Consider the following 22,767-nt stretch of genomic DNA (forward strand, 5'->3'; position numbering starts at 1 on the left):
TTTGGGCTGTGATGTGGCTGCTGTGAGACGTAAATGTCTGATGAACAGTAGCATTTTCATAAAACTCAATCAACATTCTGTTCCCTAACATGTCATATATGTTTTTCCAATTTAATGATTCCATGCATTACATTGCTTCCTAATATTGCCTCAACCAGCTGCACTTTTAAAAAGTAATTCAGACTTGGTCTTGACACATAGCAGAGGTAAAGCCCTAAAACAAGATCTGATGGCAATGTTATAGTCAACATTGCAGTCCCACCATTATAATGCAGTAGTCCAGGGCATTTAACCAACTTGCTGCCTTCCTCAAGTGTTTTAATAAGCTTTTCCTCTCTCTCTCTTTATAACAGTGTTTCCATTGTGCCTTTTTCTATTTAGGATTCTTCTCATTTCAGGATTCAGCTCAAAAGTGCTAAGGGAAATAGTATGTTGTGCCTTTGAATAATATATACAAGTCAGTTTACCTGGGTTGGACATCTTTTGTTGATTTAAATGCAAAAACAGGAGCAATAAGGTCATTTGGTCTCAGAGGTAGGTTTCAAAAATGGGAGGCAGGTCTCTGAGGGGGGTGTCACACCGTGTCAGTGGAAGCTCAGTGAAAGGAAGTGGAATTTCATCACAAACTTAGGATTTTCTTATTCAATGTTCCTAATAAATTCCCTTTTTATGCATTTAATGTATGTAAAGTTGTTTATGAGATCAAATCACATTATTATAGTTGCATAGGCATCTGACATAGGCCTATAGTCTCAGTCTTTGAAAACATTTGAATAAGAATCTGAATATAGTATTGTCTTAATTACAGCATTGATACTCTGACATGAAACCAAACAGAAAATGGCTACAACTCCCTGTCAGCACTGTGTAAAGGTTCAGGGGAAATGTTTGAATTTGTCAAAGCCGCGTGTGCCTTCACAGTTTGTCTGTATTTACTTCTGCATCTCTGTTGGAACAACTTAACGGTACTTTTAATTTGATTGTTACATGCAATATGAGCTTACATTTGATGTTAATGATTGAGATATTTTAAAGGATATTGCGTTGGTTCTTGGCAGCATTGGTTTACAATTGAATTGATTGTTATTTTTGCTGTTTTGTTAAAAGCTGCCCTGACCAACCATGAAGGACCCATGTGTGTACTTGTATGATTTGTCAACTGGTATTGAAAGATTGTAATATTTTAAGTTATGTTTAAGAACTGTGCAGTATTATGTTTTTGCTTCACCCAGCACTGCTTTGAAAGGTCTGTTGTATACATGATGTATTATTATCATGTGTTGGTCAAAGAAGCATTTTCTTTCAGACAATCACACACAAAAGTAATCTATTTACATTAATAAATAAAATGCTTTAAGATGCTCTATGTTCTCTACTTGAGGCGAAATGTGATTTAGTTTGAATTTACAGCAGATTGAATTTGAAACAAGGATGTTGCATTGCAGTGTCAGCAGCATCCAGATAAACTGACTTTGTATTCAGGTATGGTTCATTTACTTGTTTGTGCAATAAAATTGGGCAATAATTTGATACAAATGTGGCATAATATTTAAAACGTCATCGTTGGTGTTAGTCATCAACCCAAACATTGTGAAATTAGTTTGAGCGACTGTAGATTTTCAGCAGGATTAGCGGTGTAGTTTGACATTTCTAACCTGACATTATTGATCACTAAATTTCAATGGGCCCTTTGAACAGCAGTTATTTTGACATGTTTTAGCAGGAAAGACACAGGTGTTTCTGACCAAATTAATGGTGTCTCTGTTCAGTTTATGGGAGTCAGATCAGTGTGACAGAACCTATGTGCACCCTCAAAAACAAAAACAAAGATGGCATACTATAAATTGAAAAACTTGCATGTGTAGTGGTGGCGTGTGTTCTTTTGTCCTAATACACAATAATGATGTTCTGTCCAGAAGTTTTCATTATACTGCATCTAAAAACGTGGAATCTTCAGATGTATACTTGTAATGCGCTTTTGGCGTCGGTGTTAAAAATCCTATCATTACCCAGTATCACGTGAATGCACCACCGCACGGGACCCCTTTACCCAATCACTGTTGGACTGTTCCGTGTAGCTCTGTGTTGATTGGCTTAATCATCTGTCAGTCATTTTTAGGGCGTTGCCACTCGGCTGCTGTCAGCTTCAGAGCTTGTCACTTATACGCTGAAAACGCGTAGCGGAACAGATGAGGCTCACGTATTTTTGGAGCAGAGATGGTCTAAACAACACAAGTAAGATATACAACCACTTGTCGAGGCATTCAAACAATTATTTAGTGCGCTGTGTCGCAGATATTTACTGTCTGCGTATTCACCTGATGTTTTTAGCCGTCTAGCTAGCGCTAACTGCTTGCTGAGACAGTACAATGGTGCTGTCATTGAAATAGTGTAGCTTATTCGATGATGAACGCGATGCAACATTCGTTTTAACTGGTATAGTGTCATTAGATTGTTCTTTATGGTAACTCGGTTGACAGTGTTTTATTGCACAGAGACGCAGCGAGGATTCTGGACACCCTGTCGAAAGCCCCTCCTGGTCCATATACATTAAAGGTCCATTGTATAACATTTAGGGAGGTTTGTACTATCATAAGTATTATTGCGTGAATGCAAAATCAGTATATTGACGTTGCTTGGGAAAGCAAGGGATGAGCCGAGGAGTCCTGTTCGTTGTTGTTGCAATCTGCAGTCTCACCAGGAGATGACACTTCCACATGCAGATGCTGCTTGTGAATAATGCACAATATGGTTGGCTGCATATAAACCGAGTACAGACATGCGGACTTAGAGGTGGAACACACTGACAAATGCATCAGCTATCATGCACACAGTCATTGATATAGATTAGTCAAAAGCTTGTTAGTTGTGGATCTACTTTGCAGATGTTGTGTTGTCCTGAACTGAATATGTGCTGCTCACACTTAGAAGCCCCACAAGTATAGGTCTTACCCCAGAGGCAAATTTGTCACTAAATTATATAGCTGATGGGATGAGATTGTGGCCACTAACCATTAAATGTTAGAGAAATTTGATAATCTGTGTATAATTTATATATTTTTCACAATGTTCTAGTGTGTGTCACAAGTCAAAAGCCCATATATCACACTGGGGGTAGGATACAATTGAATTTTCTAAGTGAGAATACTTTTTCCCTATTATTCCAACACCATGTGTATGCACTATTTATTTCTTAAAGGCCCTACAAACAGGAATACTTTGTTATTAACACAGACTTTACATAATAAGTCTATTTCATAAATATCTAAGAAGAAGATGGTAATATATTATATTACCATCTTCTTTAGTTCTCACACATGATTGCTGTCAACCATGAGATTCTTCTCTTCTTGTCCTAGAGTGCTGATTTTCCACAGACCAGTATCACCATGGAAGCCGTCAGCAACTATGTGCTGATTCATGGGAAGAACATATCCCATAATAGCCTTGCAGGCACCACCGCTGGGGCCCACATGTCCATCGACAAACTGTTTCCAGCTCTTCTTGAGTGTTTTGGCATCATATTATGTGGCTACATAGCTGGCAGGTAGGTGTGCGCTGAAATTGTTGTTGACCCCATCTTAATGTTTTGTCTAATTCATTTTGCAGGTCGCATGTTATACGTTTAGAGGTTCACCAATGAAAATATGAATGTAGCTGGTGCTCAAACATAGTTACTTGGTGTGCATTGAGGGTTGTTTCTTCCTTCCTTCATACAGGGCAGATATCATCACAGAGAGCCAGGCAAAGGGTTTGGGGAACTTTGTATCCAAGTTTGCTCTTCCAGCCTTGCTCTTTAAAAACATGGTGCTGTTGGACTTTGGAAATGTAATCTGGGCATTTCTTTGGAGCGTCCTGATCGCTAAGGTTGGCGTCTCTTTCTGTATCTGTTGTTACATCTTTACAATATATGAATACATTTTATGACTCAGTGGTATTCTTATTTTTTGTATTTTTGTTTGTACTTTGATAGAAAACCTCATAAATAAGCACAGCTTTGACTTCCCTGTTCTCACTCTGTGTTTAGGTGACAGTGTTTGTGCTGGTATGTGTGCTGACACTGATGGTGGCCAGTCCAGAGAGCAGGTACAGCAAGGCTGGTCTGTATGCCATCTTTGCTACACAGAGTAATGACTTTGCCTTAGGATATCCCATAGGTGAGTCAGACACAAAACACTAACACGGACATGTGGTTAATTGTGAGTGAAAAAGAAAATGATTATATGCATCTATTCGTGTCTTTTTTTTCTAGTTGATGCTTTATATCGCAGCACATATCCAGAATACCTCCAGTACATTTACCTGGTTGCTCCGGTCTCCCTCATGTTCCTCAATCCCATCGGCTTTGCTCTTTGTGAGGCTCAGAAGTGGAAGCAGACCAGCCATCCACAGCACAGCACTCTTGGCATCATGGGAATAGTGGCCTTACAGGTATTTAGAATTTGCACGTTTTTACAGTGAAGTCCAAACTACAGCTAGACCTTTCACTCGGACACTGCTGCTTAAGCTATAGACGAGAGGATGAAGGAAGGAAAACTTTTTCCACTCATACTGTGAGCCATGCAAGTTGTTAAAGATGTAGGGTGGTGAATCTCGGGTTCCACTTAGCTGGTGATGGGCACGCAAGCCTAAACTATGTCAGTACTTGCTGGTGTAAAAGTGATAAAGATTGTAATAACTGAGGACTTTTCTACCACCTCCTCAAAGCCAGAAATGCTTTAAAACCATGTTGGAGAGAATGTTAAACTTTAATGCTTTCTATAACATCTTCAGGTATTGAAGAACCCAATCGTGTTCATGGTGATCGTGGGTATCATCTCCCATTTTGCCCTGGGTCAGCGTATACCTGCAGTGTTGTCAGAGTTCATAGACGGACTGGCCAACTCTTTTGGAGGGGCAGCCTTGTTTTACCTTGGCCTCACTATGGTGAGTTGGAATTGTCATATTTTATTACATTTTACTTCATTTATCAGTTTTGGAACGATATATATGAAGTATTATTGAATGTGTTACTGTGGCAGGTTGGTCAACTAAGAAAACTAACCAGAGACACTGGAGTTGCCTTGATACTCCTCATCACAGCCAAACTGTAAGTGCGACTAAATATAATATAAACATAAAGTGACACACAAGTTATAGTGGCTGTGTTAGAAATTAGTATGTAGATGTGTTTTAGGTTGTTTTAGGTGTTTTTAAGTATATCAGTATGTATATCATGGAAAGTGTTTCATAGCCTGATTTTTGACTGGATCTGTTTAGTGATGACATGTTTTGTGGGATTTTCTCTCTGTAGTCTTGTGATGCCACTGGTCTGCAAAGACATGGTCGATATTCTAGATGTCGGAGAAAACAGCACAAGTGTCAACCACACCAGTTTATCCAATTTTGCTTTCTTGTATGGAGTCTTCCCCACTGCACCTAGTGTTGCCATCTATGCTGGACACTACAATGTGGAGTTAGAAGTGGTAAGTTACCACTGATGTTGTAATTGTTTTTAATTGTCTTTAAATCACTTTGTATTAGAATTTCTTATTGTTTATTTTGATATTACACACTTTTCAGGTGACATCGGGAATGGTTATCAGTACGTTTCTTTCGGCACCAATCATGTATGTGTCGGCCTGGTTATTAACAATACCCTTAATGGACCCGACGCCCCTGGTGACTGAGCTTGAAAATGTTAGCTTCAACATCAGTATTGTAAGCCTTGTAGCACTGGTAAGTGTGTCTTAAAACTCTTCTTGGCGTAATACCAATTGTTTTAATGTCCTCCAGTCCTCCAACTGTATGGAATCATATGAAAATATAGAAAATGAGACTTTAAAGGGGAGGCAAAGGATGGAAATGTTTTGATGATAAGATGATAAATAATTCAAGAACACATTTCCAAATGGAGCAGTACATCATTGTGATCATGTTCCTTTTTATTTTCTCAGGTGTGGACCATAGCTGTGATGTTACTCAGCAGGAAATTTAACAGACTTCCTCACCTTTTTGCCTTAAATCTTTTCCTGGCTCAGGTAAGTGTCTGTATACAGATATTTGTATTATTTGCTTTATTTAAGTGTCCTGAATCATGTTCTTGTCTCCAATCTTGACCAAGTGTACTTGTTCTGTACTAGTTTTTGGTGTGTGTCAGTATGATCCTGTGGAACTTCTTGGTGAAACAAGATGATAATCTGGTGGGCAAAATTCTTACCTTCACTCTGCTCTACGGGTCTCTCTACAGTACTTATGTCTGGACAGGTAAGTGTGTGTAATTGTGAGCACAGCAGCTATTAAACAACATTTGATTAAAAAACAAAACAAATGAGCTGTATTCAGTATGCACACACTGGGCTACCATATATACCAGCATATGTTTGTGCACTGTTTTTCAGGCTTAATCCCTCTTTGCTTGGCCCTGACTAACAGAGATGATCTGCTGAGACTAAGACCAGGAATATTCATGATTTTGGGTTGGGGGTAAGTTGAGACAACCTAATGCTGCTGGATGTTTTTCTTGTTTTTAACAAAAATGTTTTTTTGTTTTTTTTTAAATCAACATTGCATATTGCTACATCCAAAATAATATGATATGGAAATGTATTTTTCTTCACTGAAATCACTACCCTGCAGCATATATCGTTAATATTAATGTAAATAAGCCATAGTAAAGATGATAAAAACGAAATGTACTCATTTTGAATATTGTGCATGTGTGTAGGGTCCCATTCCTTGTGGTCGGAGGTCTTTTGATATCAGGAGAGAGGACTGATACCATGGATTCTGCTTTCTTTTATGGCAGAGCTCAGGTTAGAAGTAAACCTGTACAATGATTTTCAAGTAGCCCTAATCATTTATAATGATACAATAACAACTCTTTCTCTTCTTGGATGTCAGATAATCAGCACAGCAGTGGTGCTTGCAGTCAGCCTGGGGCTTGGTGCAGTGTCTCTGATGGGACTCAGCCAGGGAGACCGGGAGCAGAGTGGTTACCAAGCCCTGAGCAGAGCTGCTGCAACAGGCATCACTGATGAGATGAGGGCCCCTGGTGGTTTGGAGGATACACAACCACCACCACAGCAAGCTGAGATGGCAAATTCACCTTTATGCAGCATTAACTCAGGTAACTTACATTTTAGTGTGCTTTCGTTTTTTAAATTAGATTGGCATCTGTCTGTTGTTTGACATTTACCCAATTTACACAGAAATCTATTGTGATTTTATGATGTGTGTTCTCTGTTTAAATGATGACTGAGCATTAACGGGGAAAAAAAGCACAGTTGAAACGAGTCCATAACCTATATCGTTGCTTGTCACCAGATTTCCAGTCAATATCTTTACATTGTCTATTGTATTTTCAGACCCCTACAGTTTCTCTCCTGCTCAGGCTATGCCTGACATGATTGCCAGCACACAGAGGGAGCACACAAGCAACACAGGTACCACATACAGATTTTATCTTTTCACGTTCCAACCACTTTCTTGTATTTTTGTGACGATATGACAGATATTTTTTAATTAGTTGGATATTTGTTTAGTTCCTAAAACTTGGAAGAATAATGTTAAGTTTTTAAATGTTCTTATTTAGGAAATAAATAAGAACATTAAAACACCTACCTGATAAAAAACATTTTTTTATCTGTCATACCAGCAATATTCTAGAATTAATATGCATTTCACACATTCTTCATTGGTTCAAATTGTCACCCTCACCTTTGCCAAAACTCCCACTTAAATCTAACCAGTACTGTCACAATGTCTTTTTATCCTTCCAGGCCACAGTGGGGCGCTGTGTGACGTGCCGCAGCAGAGTTCTTCCTCAGAACAACCACTCAACCTGCCACCACCGGGGCTCCAGCCCACTGATGATAAACAGACAGTCAGACATGTTCTGCTCTCCCTACTTCTCTTTGTCAGCCTGCTGGCGGTGAGGAAATAATATTTATACTGTGTGTATTTATACTATCTGTATTTATAATGTGTGTGTGTGCGCGTCGTGTGTGTGTTGAATACTAGATACATGTAACTGTGTAGATCAATGTTATGTTGTTTGTGTTTCTGTTCTGTATCTGTATAGAACCTGTCCAGCTGTCTATGGTGGTTGTTTAACAAAGATCCAGGAAGACTTTACCTGGAACTGCAGTTCTTCTGTGCTGTGGCAAACTATGGACAGGTACAATAGGATTGTGTGTGTGTGTGTAGATGTGTGTGTTTGTGTGCCGTTCTATATTTATAGTTTCTCTCTTCCTGTTTGTACCAGGGTTTCCTCTCCTTTGGGATCTTTGGTCTGGACAGACATCTCATCATCTTGCCTTTCAAGAGGAGGTGAGAAACCATCATTAATCATGATTTCTGTATTCATTGGAGAAAAAATAAATCAGGTGAGAAACACAACACAGGAACAATGGTTGTTTGTGTGTGTTAGGTTGCTGGGTCTGTGGCACGGCAGAGACGGTGAGGATTTGAGTCCCTCAAGTGTGCCAGAGGAGGTCAGACTCACCTGTACCCAGTTTGTCCGCTACCACAAAGACCAATGTGTACAAGACATAGTACACACACGCAGGTATGAGCCCCAGTTATTTATCTTCATACTGAACTTTTGATATTCTCTGATTTGTCTCCAAATTTAAGAGGGGTTTTTTTCTGCATCCTCTTTGCATGTTCTCATCCGCATCTGCTGATCCATTTTTTTTCTATCCAACAAACTGATAATTTTTCAATGTATTTGATTTCAAATGTTTGATGTTTAACACTGAGCTGTTAGCAATGTGGCATCCAAAATGTAAAATATATTTTCTTCCAATCTACTAACTCTAAAAAAAAAAAAAATGAAATGGAATACAAATTTCTGATGGGTTTTTGAGTCTTCCTTTCAGAGAACTCAAAAATGACTTTTCAGTTCCCTTCTCTCTGCTTTAATAACATTTTTATTTGCTTTCTTCCCATCATATTTCCTTCATTACCTCCTTTTTGCCTGCCCCTTTCCTCTCCTCTTCATCACCCCCTAGTGGCTCAGGGGAGAGTGTTAATGCTTCGACAGGTGAATCCTTCCTCTGATAATGACAGGTTTTGTGGAGGACGATGGCTGGTTGAGGAGAATGGGGTTTTGAGCTATCCCTCCTCTCATCAGCCTCAGCACACAAACCAGGACGTCCAGGAGCCACACAATCTGCACCAGATTCACCAAAGTCATGAACCAGCTCAATACGGCAATGTTTTGCATCCACCAAGACCCCAGCTCGAGCCTGAACAAGCTTGTGTTTCAAACTCTGATATGTCAGAGGAGCAGATTTCCCAGCTTCCTACCGACAAATGTCATGATACAGAAAATCTTCAACAGCCACACCAGCATGTTCTTTCTTCAAGCCCATCCCATCATCAACATCCACAGACCCATCTCAAAAGTGTGTTTACGGGTAGTGCCTTGGTGGACTGGCTGGTTGATCGGGGCCTGTGTGTGGGGCGAGCTGAGGCCCAGCTGTACGGCGTTCGACTTCAGCTGGGAAGAGTGTTACATCACTTGACGGGTCAGCACAGCTTCAGGGACAAAACTACACTGCTGTACCACTTTACACAGGGCAGAGGGGAAGAGTGGTTCCAGAATGTGTGTTTGGAAAGGAGGTGAAGAGAGCGAGATCGGTGAGCTGCAATTACCATGAATGCCAGCATAGCATGTGGTTTTGGTGACAAGCATCAAATAATTGTTCTAGAAATGGGGGCAACGTCCTTTTTTTTTCCTCCACAACAATCCACCCAATGTCTGTCATTGTGGCCATTTAATTTTCTCCATAAAAGCATGTTTGTCTATATTAGCAGTTTTCTCAGACCCCAGTCAGTCCTGATATTAAGAGAGTGTTTGCACTTTGGACCGCAGATCTGGTCAGAAAAACACGTTCTGTGGTGGTTTGAGGACACGCTGACAACATTCCTGAGTCTGCATGACCGTAATCCGTCCTCAGGATCGATTTAAGATTATCTTCTGACCCACTGTAGTGTAACAGGAATTTATCTCTTATTATCAGCACTCGTGATATATTTTTTGTACCCACCGCCATAATATTAACTTTTTTCGCATCATTCTTTACTTGCCAATAGACATGACGTCATTGTGTAGTTAAGTAGTGAGTGGGGAAAGCCATAGGAGTTGTGTCCAGGAAGCACTTTAATGCCAGGTGTAAACTTATCTGCCTGCGTTCAGGTCACCTGGTGCCTGGAGCCAATTATCAGCTTCTAGTCTTCAGTGTATGATTTGTCATGTTTGAGTGCCAGTTGTAAGAGCAGACCTGTAAACTGATTGCACTCCGTGTTTGCTCCTAGCCAATGAAAGCCAGAGGTGTTCTCATAGTTTTCCTTGTCTGAATACATCAGAAACAATTCAGGATCTGTCTGTTATTTCAGTGTTTGATGTTTTGCACGAAGTGTCTTATAACACTGGTCTATGCTGCCTTCTTGCATGACTGAGAGCAGTTCAGGAACTCTGCTCACTACAGAAACTTTTGCACTGAGTTAATAACGACACTCTTTGTGTGTTCTATTTCTAAATCATAGAACTCACTGAATATTTGTCTTGTGATGATATTGCACTTTTAAGAAAATCTTACATTATGGAAATTGTCACTCACTTCTTAAAAATAATGTAGCTCCCACTGAAGGACTGGCAACACTGGCCTACACTACAGCTGTTATTTGTTATATTGAGTTGCTGTTGATTTGTAATGCTGTTACTATGGAGTTTACAGTGATTTGTCTGTGCTATTGAAGGTGGATAAATGGAGAAACTACATTATTATGTTCATGTGAACTTAAACACTTGACACATCACACTAATGTCAGTTAGATGTGATATTTCTGTGGTGTTGCAATTTAAAGATACCTTTAAATCTTTATTGTTCTGGAAGAAAATACAAAGGATCAGATGACCCGCTTGTCCAAATCAGTGATTGCATGCTGTGAGTATTTCTGTCATCAGGTGCCTGTTTCAGCTGTTCTCACTCATGCAAATGTGTCAGCAAAACAAGCGTGTCCCCTAAACAAGTTGGATGGGCCAATGTTGCTGCATCTTGTGATTTATGCTGACCACTGTTATTGATTCAAGAAATATGAAAAAAGCCAAAGGGTTTTTCCCCCAATAGCATGATAAAGATGTAGGCAGTCCATTCTCAAGTGCTGTGCTAACCCGTGACTTTACGTTTTGTTATGTTCTCGTGTATATAACCATAACTTGCCATCTTTGTGACTTTTGCCAACCAGTTTCATGCAGTTCATATCGGGCTCTTGTGTTTACCGGGTTGTTACATGTGAGATTTCTTTATGGTGTGCCTGACTCAGCCAGTGTGAATGGTATGTGTGCGTTTGTGTGTGCATGAGCAAAAATGTCTGAGTATCGGTGTGATGTGTGTATAGTCGAATAGTGAGAGGGAACATGAGAGATTTTACTCAGATGTGACTGTGTTGTGTCAGTGGATGTTTAGTTTCAAACGAGTCAGCGTGAATACGAGGAGAAAGACACAAATAAACTACTGTTTGCATCCAAAAGTCTACATTTCACTTTATTTCACCACAGGTTACGGTTTCAGTATGTTTAACATTTAATTATGTCATAGAAAAATATTTTGAATCATGAACAGAAATAAGATACTCTATTACATTTTTATGTTGTCTACAAAATACCTGCATTATGCACAGCATATTACATTAAAGCTTCTTTTTTTACAATTCTGTCTCCCCAAGCGAGCTTATGAAAACAGTTAGAGTGGAAGAAAAACCTCTCATCCTGAGTTCTACATAAAGCAAACACAACAAGGACAACTACAGTTCAAGCTGCTGCAACTGAGCCGGAGGAATAAGTATAACCACTGTAAATATGGCCTGCACCAAAGGTCCCTATGCTGATTGCTGCATGTCTGCCTACATTTGCAAGCAAAGGGAACAGTTTTGGAGCTTTTGTCACTGCAGAAATGCTCATTAAAACTGCTGTCGGAGAGAAAACGGTGTAGAAACAGTGTATCTGGCACTTAGGTTGTTTTTCAGATGTACAAAATAGTGGAAGCACCAAACTCACAGAGCAATGTGACATCAAATCCTGAATTTCAACATAATTTATAGTGTACATTTTATAAAAGACCATCACGAGATGAGGTTGATAATGACAGTAAACGATTCCGATCTGTTACAGTATATCAAGGACATGCGTTACTAACTCTCCCTTTTTGGTTGTGTTTGTTTTGTTAAGACTCAACTATTAAGACTTTTTTTTTTCTAAAGAAAAACAGACAAAAATACAGTACAATTCCAGTCTATTCAACTTTAACAGTTAATAGGTTGCACTGATACAGCAGACACAAAGTGCATCCCCTTTTAAGACCTATATTCACAGCAGCAGATGTGATTTTTTCATGACTTTATACATTTAATAGTAGAAAATAGATGGTATCAAAGTGACAAAACTGAAGGGCACTACAAGCTTTTATTCAAAGCTTTAAACTGATTTCATAAATCATTTTGGCAGCGTGTTCAAATTACAAATACATATATATATATATATATATAGTAAGAAAGGTATAATCAGCACTGATTTGGTCTATCAATGAATAATTATGTTGCCAGTCTGAAGGCTCCTCTGATACAGGTTTGGCTTTTAAGACTTTTACTGTTTTCCGCAGAAACTCAATCATGAGAAGATCACAAACTGTCCTTCACAGAGCAACTGTAAAAAAAACATCTGTGAATGCAATCACAGCTACATTAAGACACATTAGTAAGTGCTTTGGCAAAAGACGTACACACAAAACACAACAGTTTTCCACATAAGTATCTGTGAAGAAACTGTGTGGCTGCAGGAGGTATTGAGTAAATATTATGCAAAAAGTAAAAATGATCATCTAGCTAGTCTTGTAAAATTAACACATAAATAACATACAGCTGCAAATGTATCTGTGGATATCCAATGTGAACAAGCCAGTAGGGTTAAGTGGGGCTTCTGCACAGGTTGGGTTATTCTCTTCATTTAATAACAGTTATAAAAAAAAAAAAACATATTTTGTGGTCAGCAGCATATTAGTCAGTGTACCACAGATCAGAATAACATGCTAAACTATAACGGTCTAGTCATAGTCATATAGAGGGTTCATTCTTGTGTGCCTTAAAGATATGTAGCATTTCTGTTTTTAAATCCACTGAAATTCATTTTATATTCAAGGTAAAGGACCGTTTGATTTTGGTGGCCCTAATGATGTCATCACTAATACATCACAACAACTCATTCCTGTTTTTTTTGCACAGTCCACTGCTGAAGCTCTCCCCATAAAATGCAAACGCAAAAGGGAACCAAATGCGGCAACAATTCCCATGATCCCATTCTGCTTGCCGGGGTCAACAAAGTAGGTCTCTTGTTGTTGTTTTGACTGAGCGACACCGAGCTGCAGAAATGATAAAGTGTGCGTTTAAGCATTTTTTTTAATGCAATAAAATAATAATCATTCATTTTAATCTGGACCAACATTAACTTAAACGCAACTCTCCGTTATATTAATCTCCTCAGAATATGAACTACAGACCTCTATCAAGAGCAACACTAAACATCTGTAACCTTTAAGACTATTTATTATACAATAAATACATAAATATATAAATCTTGCCTACTTAGACACCCATTAAAACCTCTGTTCACTGGTCACCTTAAAGGTCCAGTGTGTAGAACTCAGCAGAAAATCTTGTAGATAAATGATTGTATAAATTGTTGTTTTATTTCCTCACAATGAGCCTTTTATATTTATATCAGGAGCTGGGTCAACTCTATGGAGGCCGGGTTTTGATGCTAACTGAAGTCTACATAGATTGAAGTGCAATATGCAACTGATCCTTCTGACTTTTGGGGTTTTAAGCAGTAGGTGTCAGAAAAGTTACCACAGTGATAGCTGGCCTGTGGCGGCCAAGCATTCATAGCCACTTCGCTTTATGATCCTTCAATGTCGGCTCCTCCTAATCCATGCTTTTATCAACTCAGGACTGGATTACTTCAACTTGCTATATACTGGCCTGGACCACTCACTCTTGCACCGCCTGCACCTGGTACAAAATGCAGCTGCCCGCCTCCTCACTGGCAAACGCAAAGGTGACCTCATGTCCCCTGTCCTAGCTTCGCTGCACTGGCTCCCAGTTGCTTTTAGTATAGATTTAAAAAAAAAATAAAAAAAATTTATTGTTTATTTTTAAAGCTCTTAATGGCCTATCCCCCCAGTACTTGACCAAGCTCCTCTGCATGACGCCTCTGCCAGAACACTGAGATCGTCTAATCAGATGCTACAGGTCACAGAGCCTTTGTGGCAGCGGCCCCCAGGCTGCCACAAAGGCTGCCTGACTAAAGACACACCTCTTCTCCCTGGCTTCTAACCAAGTTTATGTGGACATCTGACAAAATTATAAACCCCATTGTGTTTATGTATTTTAGCATTTTAGCATTATTTTATTTATTCTATTTATTGTAAGTGCAGCACTGTATGAGCCACTTTTTATTATATTTATAGTGTTTGTATTGCTTTTAATCTGTACAGCACCCGGTTATTTTTTTAATGTGCTCTAGAAATAAAGTTTGAGTTAAGTTGAGTTTGTGAAGCAGCATTCACCGAGCGTCGGACTGTTCCCCCACTAATAGGGAATGTGAGCTGGGTTTAGACCGTCGTGAGACAGGTTAGTTTTACCCTAGTGATGATGTGTTGGTGCAATAGTAATCCTGCCCTCACCTCATGTTACATATTACACACTGTACTTTTAAAGTTTGGCAACATGACCTGAATATAGTCCTACACTTGTGGTACAGATCATGCGATTGGTGCTTAATGAATGATGAGCCCCATGTGTGACAGAGGCAGGACTGGAGAAGATAATGTGGCTTTTTTGTCTCCACCTGAGCTGCTCTTCAGTTCTCCTTTAACCCGGAATCACTGTCTCTTCCGGGCATTCTTGATTTCAGCCTGACTTGTTCCATTGCTGTCCGGGCCGTCCGCCTTGAGACGATCTTTACTGTAGTGTTTGATCAGCGCTCCAGGAACGAGAGCCATGAGGGCGATGGCCAGGAGCTGAGCCAGCGTACTCCAGGAGAAGATGTCGTCCAGAGAGGAGATCTTGGAGAGTATGGAGCCCGTGCGAACACAGATGAAGTTGTAGGGAATCAAACCTGGAGACGAGAGCAACAGCTGAGTGTTTTGTTTTTACTCATATCATTTTCACTCCTGGCTTCCTGTGTGTGAAACACCCCTTCCCTCAGTGTGACATCAGCTGACTCCAGTGCAGTTTTTAAAAACACACTTTTAGAAGATGACTTACGATTATTGCCACTTTTACTACATACTTTTTTGTGTTTGTGTGTCAAGTATGGGCTCAGTTCTGTGTGATGCTTCGTGATTTTAATCCACATTCCTTTTTTTTTATTATTGCTAAGCACTTTATATACAGTAATATACAGCTTTTTTGTGTATGTCAAAATGTGAAAACTGGAATGATGTCACTAAAAGTTGGTCTATAACCAAGCTGTTAATGAGTTTAACTCATATAACATGTGGAGATAGATCATTTTCAATGTGAACTAGTAGGACAAGCACATATTTTACCAATAACATTAGTTATTGGTAAAATAACACTACTCAGTGTTTCCCAACCCTGATCCTCAGGGATGCCCCTGCATCAGCCCACCATCAAGCTCTGTAGAAGCCTGATAACAACCCATTCAGGTTTAAGAGAGCCAGGTTTGTACTCTTCAAGTGTTAGGAAAGTCACACACCTGCAGAAGCAGACTTTTGCACAGTACATATTTTATGTTGTTGATTTTGTTAGTTGTTGTGTGTGAAGTCTCACCTATGAGCACAGAGAAGAAGAAAATAGACATAGGGATGTTGAGGACGGGACAGGTGATGTTAAGGGTCCAATTAGGAGTCATAGGGAAGAAGCGAAGGAAAAGTAGGAAGAAGAATAAACTGCTATGATTTTCCTCCACCTGACAGAGGGAGGAAAAGACAGATAAGGAAAATGGAGAGGGACAGAGCGAGAAGAATATGTGTATGTATATGTTTTATGAAGTTAAACCACAGGCTTACCTTCCGTTGCAGCACAGCCACCGTCTCTGGGAAGAGATAAACCACGTGCTGCTTTCCAAACACAGAGGAGAGCAGGAAGCAGAGCGTGGAGCCTACAGTGGAGCACAGACAGGCCAAAGCCAGACCCAGCCAGGGCCCAAATATCGCTCCAGCTAACATGTTCTGAAGGCAGGATGGATACATGAATATTTTAGATTCATTTATAAAAAAACATGCAATTTACCACCGAGCATTATTACAGTCAGGATTAAGTGGTACAGCACTATTGCTAAACTGATAGTGAGTCTCACCAGTAAGGAGGAGCCAGGTATAGCAAAAGACTGTTTGTAAAGGTAGGCACTGCAGTACAGCAGCAGAACGTAGCCATAGTGTTCTCTTTCATAAAACTTGAGCGTGTGTGCGAGCTCTCGCAGCTCATCCAGGTCCGACGGGAACTTCACCCTGGATGAAAACACAAAAAAAGAACAGTTATTTATCTATGTATTTACATATTTTGATCGGACTAATCTGTCATTCTAAAGCATGAACTGTTCCACTTCCCTGACCTCACTTTTGACAAAGTTTCCTTTGGGATTATTCTTCCAGTAGAAATGTAACATTAAGGTCTGTGGATTATCCATATTATTCATTTGTAGAAAACTCCATTCACTTTCTGTAGTTTGAGTGAAAATGACCCTTTGCACAGGACATAAACTCTACTTGTCTGTGTGTGTGTGTACACCTGGTATTCCTCATGTTGTGGGGACCTAAATCTGTTTACACAGTCACATTATGGAGTCATGCCTTCCTTATGAGGACAGAAATCAAGTCCCCATTACGGCATCTTAAGGTGAAGATATTTTTTAAAGTTATGCTGAGGTCAGGGTTAGGTTAAGATCAGGGTTAGGATTAGGAGTAAGTTTCCAAGAAATGAACGATAGTCAATGCAGTGTCCTCTGAAGTCATGGAAACCAGTGTGTGTGTGGTGGGGGAAACAAGATCCCTTTGATTGAGAGACAGAAATAGAATCAGTGCCTGTAGACTTAAGCAGAGGTTCGAAGGAACCTTTAAACACACACACACACTTTGTTCTTAGACACATTACACCATGCCTTATAAGCTAAACTAACTGTAACCCTAAACACAAGTCTCAACACTTTTAAAAGGTGCTTTGACTTTTGAGGAGCAGTCAAAATGTCTTCACAATCATAGAAAGACATGGACAAACACACACACTCACACACACACACACACACACACACACACCAAAAATCCCCCACTTGAAACTCAAGATGCCAACTTCCTCTCCCACCTGCTCTGACAGTCAGCATTCTTCGCTCCTACTGGTCAGAGGACAAACATTCTGTTCCGTCACTGGTCAGCATGTCGATGATGCGTAAGCGCTCGGACATATGAAACTGCATGAATGTGTGCGGTATTTAAGGATGGAAATGTGCCATCGAGGGCACATGCACGCTCACTTTGTCACAGTTGATGTGCAGCTGGATCAGGTCATTATCATTTACACACATTAAAGTGTTTCGGTGTGTATGTCAAATGAAAATCAACCTAAAATTACTTAATAATCATAACAACTATAGTTTGCATGATGACGCAAATGTCTTATTTGTGTCCACTCATCATCTACACGGCCTTCACCCATTAAGTGACTTTAAATATTATGTTCTTTAAACATGTATACTATATGTATGCTAAATTTGTGTAGTTTTGTGTAATTTGGTTTTGCGCATTTGCAATTATTTTACCGACTGTGTGAAGTATAAAGACATCAGTAACTTTTATTTATTTACTCTTAAGTTAGTAACACACACACACACACACACACACACACACACACACACACACACACACACACACACACACACACACACACAGGTTACCTTGACTTCATAAGCAACAGTATAATGAGTTATTAGCTACATCACACACACACTCAGATGAATCCCCCTCTTGCTTCAGAGTGCCTAGGTCGGCGTTATTCTATCGTCCCTAGACAACCACTCACATGACTGTCTGGCACACACTACGTTCATGACACACACACACACACACACACACACACACACACACACACACACACACACACACACACACACACACACACACACACACACACAAACACACGAAGAACCTTCTGAGGAGTAACATGATCTGTGAAAACACACAACAACAAGCCCAACAAAACATCTAATTTTACTGTCATATTGACATTATTATTTTTAACTTACTTACTTTTAACTACCTATGCATGATTTCTCTTCTCATTTGTGACACAGATAGTATAGTTGTTTTACTATTATTATGTTGACTTCAACATAATAATAGCGATAACAATGAGAAATGTATGCTCTTTAATTAAAATATGTGATATTGTTACAATTATAAAAAGACTAGTACTGAAAGAAACGTGACAAAATATTTGTTGTGGAAAAAAAGGTCCATAGACTGAACAATTAGGTCAGGGAATAAAACACACACACACACACACACACACACAAAAGGGGTTCACAATCAAAGATTTGGACAGTTGAGTTTCTCGACCTCCTGCTGTAGATGTTAATGTGATGAAAGGAAAAGCCCAAACCAAAAATCACTGAGCTGCTGCACTGTGATGTTTAAAGCATATTGACATTGGGATAATAATCACATCTGAGAGGCTTCAGTCATGCATTAGAAATGTCTGTGATGAAAAATCAAGTGAAGGACGTGTCATTATAGGACTCTTTGTTTGTTTTATTAGTGCTTCTGGGTCCTTGTCCTCTTACTGTTTGTCACCTGCCTGAGAGAGTGGGTATAAACTAGGCTTTCGTGCCTATTTACATATTGTACTCATAAATAAATAAATAAATAAATAAGTAAAGTACCCAAATACTTGCTGAATAGTTTAAACAATATTTCCCAATCCTCCAAATAACAACAAAAGTGTTGTTTTGTTCACAACCAAAGATCAGTTCAGAACTTTTATAAACAAACACTCAAACAGATAAAGCATTTATCAAACTATTTGGCGTATTATTAATCAATTAAGTAGCTATTATATATCTAAGCCCTCCCAAATGGATTGATCTGTCAAATAATCGATTAATCGTTTGGTTCAGAAAATGTAGAAAAATGTCGATCAGTGTTTGTCAAACCTGGCAATTATGAAGTCGTCAAATGTCTGGTTTTTGTCCACAAACCAGAATTCATCAGTTTGACTCATTTCTTTGTTAAATGCAGCAAATAAAGCAGAAACTTTTCACAGTGAAGAAGCTTAAATATCACACAAACAGAGAAATTGATTATCAAAATATACTCACAATCGATTAATCGGGTAATTGTGTCAGCACACTGTAGCCCTACTATACAGTTCGATTAATCGTACCACGTTCTATGTTAAATTCATCAAATGTAGCTGCTGAACTGATGTTAAAAAGTAATGGTAGAGTCCTTACCGGTGCTCCTTGACTCCCTCGGACTCCCCTTTGACCTCGCCGGGTCCCGGGGGAAGATAAGTGGACAGCAGGTACAGGTAAACACTCGCCGCCACCACGATGGTAAAGAATCCCGCTAAGGAGCGCATGCTGCTCCCCGGATAAACAACTTGCAGGTGAACCGGGCTGACTTTAATACAGAGGTGAATAAAAAGAAGACGCGCTGAGACTCGGTTTGGACGGTGCCGAGCAGAAGAGGAGGAGGAGAGGACGAGGTGTCGTGTATTCAGAAGAAGGACACGAGTGACGGCTGACATTCCTGCCGGGGCTCGCGCATGGATCACATGGCAGAACGGGGACCAACAACTTTGTGCAGACTCTGTTGATGATATCTGTGCAGCTGAGACACGTGGCTCCAAGTCTCGTGTTCCTCCAGATTACTGACATGTTTATGTTTGAATATTCCACAATGGAACTCTGTCTCAATCAGAGAGAAATAAAATGACCTTTTTAAACTAAACTCTTAATATATGTATGAAGTGTACACGAACTTCTATGATTTAGCCTCTAGAGGGCGACGTAGTAAAATCAAAATCTTCAGACAAGTTCAGATTCATAATAACAACAACATAATGTACAGAGGCGATTCTAGAGTCTGTAGGGGCCCTAAGCAAACATTCCCAGGGGGCCCTTCCAACCAGTGTTCATCACCATTATGTTATAAATAATCTGACACCAACGAAAAATGTATGAGTTAAAAAAAAAAAATTCTCGAAATGAATGAAATAACATGGACAAAATCTTGTAATTAAAAAGTATGTGGAAATATAAATGTAAAGAACAATAAAATACTGTAAATAGCTTTTAAAAACTGTATAAACTTATTAAAAAAATACATTACACTGTAAAGAACCCACATAATAAAACGATATAAATATATAGAACAATAAAATACTGTAAAGAACTGAAAAAAACAAAGAAAACATATACAAACTGAGTAAAAAAGATATGCATTACACTGCAAATAATCCTCTTCATTTTCCAACTTGCAGAACGATAACTTCACACAGGTTAATGTGAGGTGGGGCCCCTTTAAGGAGGTTTCCTGAGATGTCATTGCAAATCGCCCATTGTTGTTTAAGGGGGACAGGGAGGCGGTTGCTGCTCACTGCACATTTCAGTAAAAACAGCCCTCAGGCTCCGAGTATCGGGGGCCCCAAGCAGTTGCCTGCCTTGCCTTTACAAGCTGCACCTCTGATAATGTAATAATAATAATAACCTAATATAATAATAGGATAGGAACATGTGGCCCTTATAAACATGTGGTACTTATAAATGTATGAGACAATTACAAAAGAAAACATTCTAACTAAACTTTTAGACTGACATATGCAATAAATTAAGAATAAACTGCAAATCAAAGAAAAGTAATATAATAAAATTCCCCTTTTGTGAATTTTTTTAAAAATGTCTTTAATGAAGCAGGCTTTATTGTCTTTATTTATTAATGTGTAGTTTGGCTCAAAAGACATTTGTCTTTATTCTGTTGAGATGTCCTCTTCTGTAAGAGAAATATTGACAGTTGGTAAATAAATAATATTGACAGTTGACTACAACACAGCAACAGAACATGTTCATTTAAAAACCTTGAGTTCTGAATCAATAATCAATGCCGTTCTGAGAATAGGACATTCTGGTTCCAGGCAGCATGTGCTGTAGCTGAATGGTATATTTTCACAAAAGGCCCGGATTAGACAGTTATCATTTTCCATCCATCCATTGTGAATAACAAATTCCATTGTGATATTTTCTACTGCGTTATCCTCCACAAGTGTGGTCAGTAACAAACCCATGAAGATTCATTTGATGCTACTTTGTCAATATGAGAGTAAAGTTCTGTCAGAAGGACAAACCTTTATCATTTTCATCATCATCATCAGACGGATCAGTCGATGTAGCTTCGAACAAGACCAGTAGATCAAAGAGCAGGATTGCAATCATATATTTCATTCTCTACAAGACAGTAGTTTTATGAGGAAAAAATAATGTTCCGTTGAACATTTTTAGTAGGAAAATGTCTAATTATAGCTCACCTCTGCTATTAAACACAGCAGCAGTTGTGCGTAGGTAGGTCTGTAACAGTGACTGGACTGGGTTATGGCGCCAGGCTGTTTATGTCCGTGCCTATAAAGCAACTTGACAAACCACCCAGTTTCGCTTTTTCTCATTCAAAGTACAACACATCTATTCATTGCTCTTGTGTGGTACTGTATATGAACTGACTGAGACACAGCAGTCACTTTGACATTTGACGTCTTTGGGTTTATCTTGTTCTGTTCGAAATTCTATCTCTCAAACCAGTGTGCTTTAAAAATCAAAATAAATGCTATTGCCCCTTCCTAGCTCTTCCTTGGTTGTATTTATTGCAGTCATTGACTTACTGTCTGTTAAATTATTCTTTTGCAACTCTTTTAACTTATTATTTTCTTGCCCTCCCTATATTTCTCATTGGTATTTACTGCTCATTTTCCTCAGTGTCACTTAGACAGACGTGCTAGAACCTATGTACATAAATGTAATGAACGTAACTTGCTGGATGAGTCTTGAATGAATGTGCTGACAGCTGGATCTGAATGACCCTAAACTCGTGAGAAATGAAACAGAATCAGAATATGTATTATCTGTTCTGTTCTGGTGTTTTTAAAGTGCTTTATAAATAAAGTTGGATTGGATTGGATCTGCATAATTCCAGCGTAATGCTTATACTGGAATTTTGGACGGACAAATGCTCCCATCAACATGACACATTTCATCAGGGATATTGATATTTAAGGTGGACAATGACACTTCATTCTGCTTGAGATAACCCTCGTGAAGAGAAGCATCAGCCAACAGTGATCATGGACTGTTGAGCAGCTCAAGTCTTCAATATTCAATTTGCAAACCTGCAACAATTCCTAAATAATTCAAGATTGTAATTAAAAGAAAATGTAACCCAGTGGTAAACTTTTTTTTTGAGTAGGTTGAGTAGCATCTGTGTTTGAATGTAATACATTGTCAGTAACAACACTGGAAATCTTTTCTTTGTCCTTTTGTCCGTTAAATGTTGACGTGAATCAACAGAAACATATTATTAAATAGTTTTAAAGTATTCCAAAATGCATTGCCCACAATTAAATCCACAGTAACACAGATACATGCATTCCTCCAGTGTCTTTATTTATTTATTTAGCATATTTTGCCTCAAACAGCTTGGAGAAAAGGTTTCTTTATTATCC

General features: G+C 39.1%; 3 protein-coding genes across 3 annotated transcripts in view; 2 read left to right on the forward strand and 1 right to left on the reverse strand.

Annotated features, from left to right (window-relative positions):
- wipf1b (WAS/WASL interacting protein family, member 1b) overlaps positions 1–1,310 on the forward strand; it is an 11,399-nt gene extending 10,089 nt beyond the window's left edge. The window contains exon 9 of the mRNA XM_083897890.1: positions 1–1,310. This exon is cut by the window's left edge and continues 408 nt beyond it. The gene's annotated coding sequence lies outside the window, so the exon portion shown is untranslated.
- An 896-nt stretch (positions 1,311–2,206) lies between these two features.
- On the forward strand, positions 2,207–9,094 carry gpr155b (G protein-coupled receptor 155b). The gene is made up of 20 exons (XM_083898185.1): positions 2,207–2,235; positions 3,360–3,547; positions 3,720–3,867; positions 4,028–4,157; positions 4,253–4,431; positions 4,774–4,926; positions 5,022–5,089; positions 5,294–5,465; positions 5,563–5,718; positions 5,937–6,020; positions 6,123–6,246; positions 6,381–6,465; positions 6,707–6,794; positions 6,883–7,108; positions 7,347–7,424; positions 7,761–7,912; positions 8,063–8,158; positions 8,246–8,310; positions 8,411–8,548; positions 8,994–9,094. The coding sequence occupies exons 2-20, from the start codon at positions 3,390–3,392 to the stop codon at positions 9,040–9,042; spliced, it is 2,349 nt and encodes a 782-aa protein (XP_083754311.1). The 5' UTR covers positions 2,207–2,235; positions 3,360–3,389; the 3' UTR covers positions 9,043–9,094.
- A 2,453-nt stretch (positions 9,095–11,547) lies between these two features.
- On the reverse strand, positions 11,548–19,731 carry LOC310934367 (transmembrane protein 41A-B-like). The gene is made up of 5 exons (XM_083898069.1): positions 19,511–19,731; positions 16,367–16,517; positions 16,077–16,238; positions 15,838–15,976; positions 11,548–15,160 (listed from the first exon to the last, which is right to left on the reverse strand). Exons 1-5 carry the CDS (start codon positions 19,636–19,638, stop codon positions 14,925–14,927), a joined length of 816 nt encoding a protein of 271 aa, XP_083754195.1. The 5' UTR covers positions 19,639–19,731; the 3' UTR covers positions 11,548–14,924.
- Positions 19,732–22,767: the final 3,036 nt, after the last annotated feature.

This window comes from Microchirus variegatus (assembly GCF_963457635.1).
Source record: "Microchirus variegatus genome assembly, chromosome: 11".
In the NCBI taxonomy this organism is placed as follows: Eukaryota; Metazoa; Chordata; class Actinopteri; order Pleuronectiformes; family Soleidae; genus Microchirus; species Microchirus variegatus.

Excerpts from the sequence above, each read along its gene's own strand:
- gpr155b (XM_083898185.1), top strand. The coding sequence starts at position 3,390 with ATGGAAGCCGTCAGCAACTATGTGCTGATTCATGGGAAGAACATATCC. Across the intron at positions 5,090-5,293 it reads CTCCTCATCACAGCCAAACT|TCTTGTGATGCCACTGGTCT; the intron begins GTAAGTGCGACT and ends TTCTCTCTGTAG. Across the intron at positions 6,247-6,380 it reads CAGTACTTATGTCTGGACAG|GCTTAATCCCTCTTTGCTTG; the intron begins GTAAGTGTGTGT and ends ACTGTTTTTCAG.
- LOC310934367 (XM_083898069.1), bottom strand. The coding sequence starts at position 19,638 with ATGCGCTCCTTAGCGGGATTCTTTACCATCGTGGTGGCGGCGAGTGTT. Across the intron at positions 15,977-16,076 it reads TGGCTGTGCTGCAACGGAAG|GTGGAGGAAAATCATAGCAG; the intron begins GTAAGCCTGTGG and ends TCCCTCTGTCAG. Across the intron at positions 15,161-15,837 it reads CTTCTTCTCTGTGCTCATAG|GTTTGATTCCCTACAACTTC; the intron begins GTGAGACTTCAC and ends TCTCGTCTCCAG.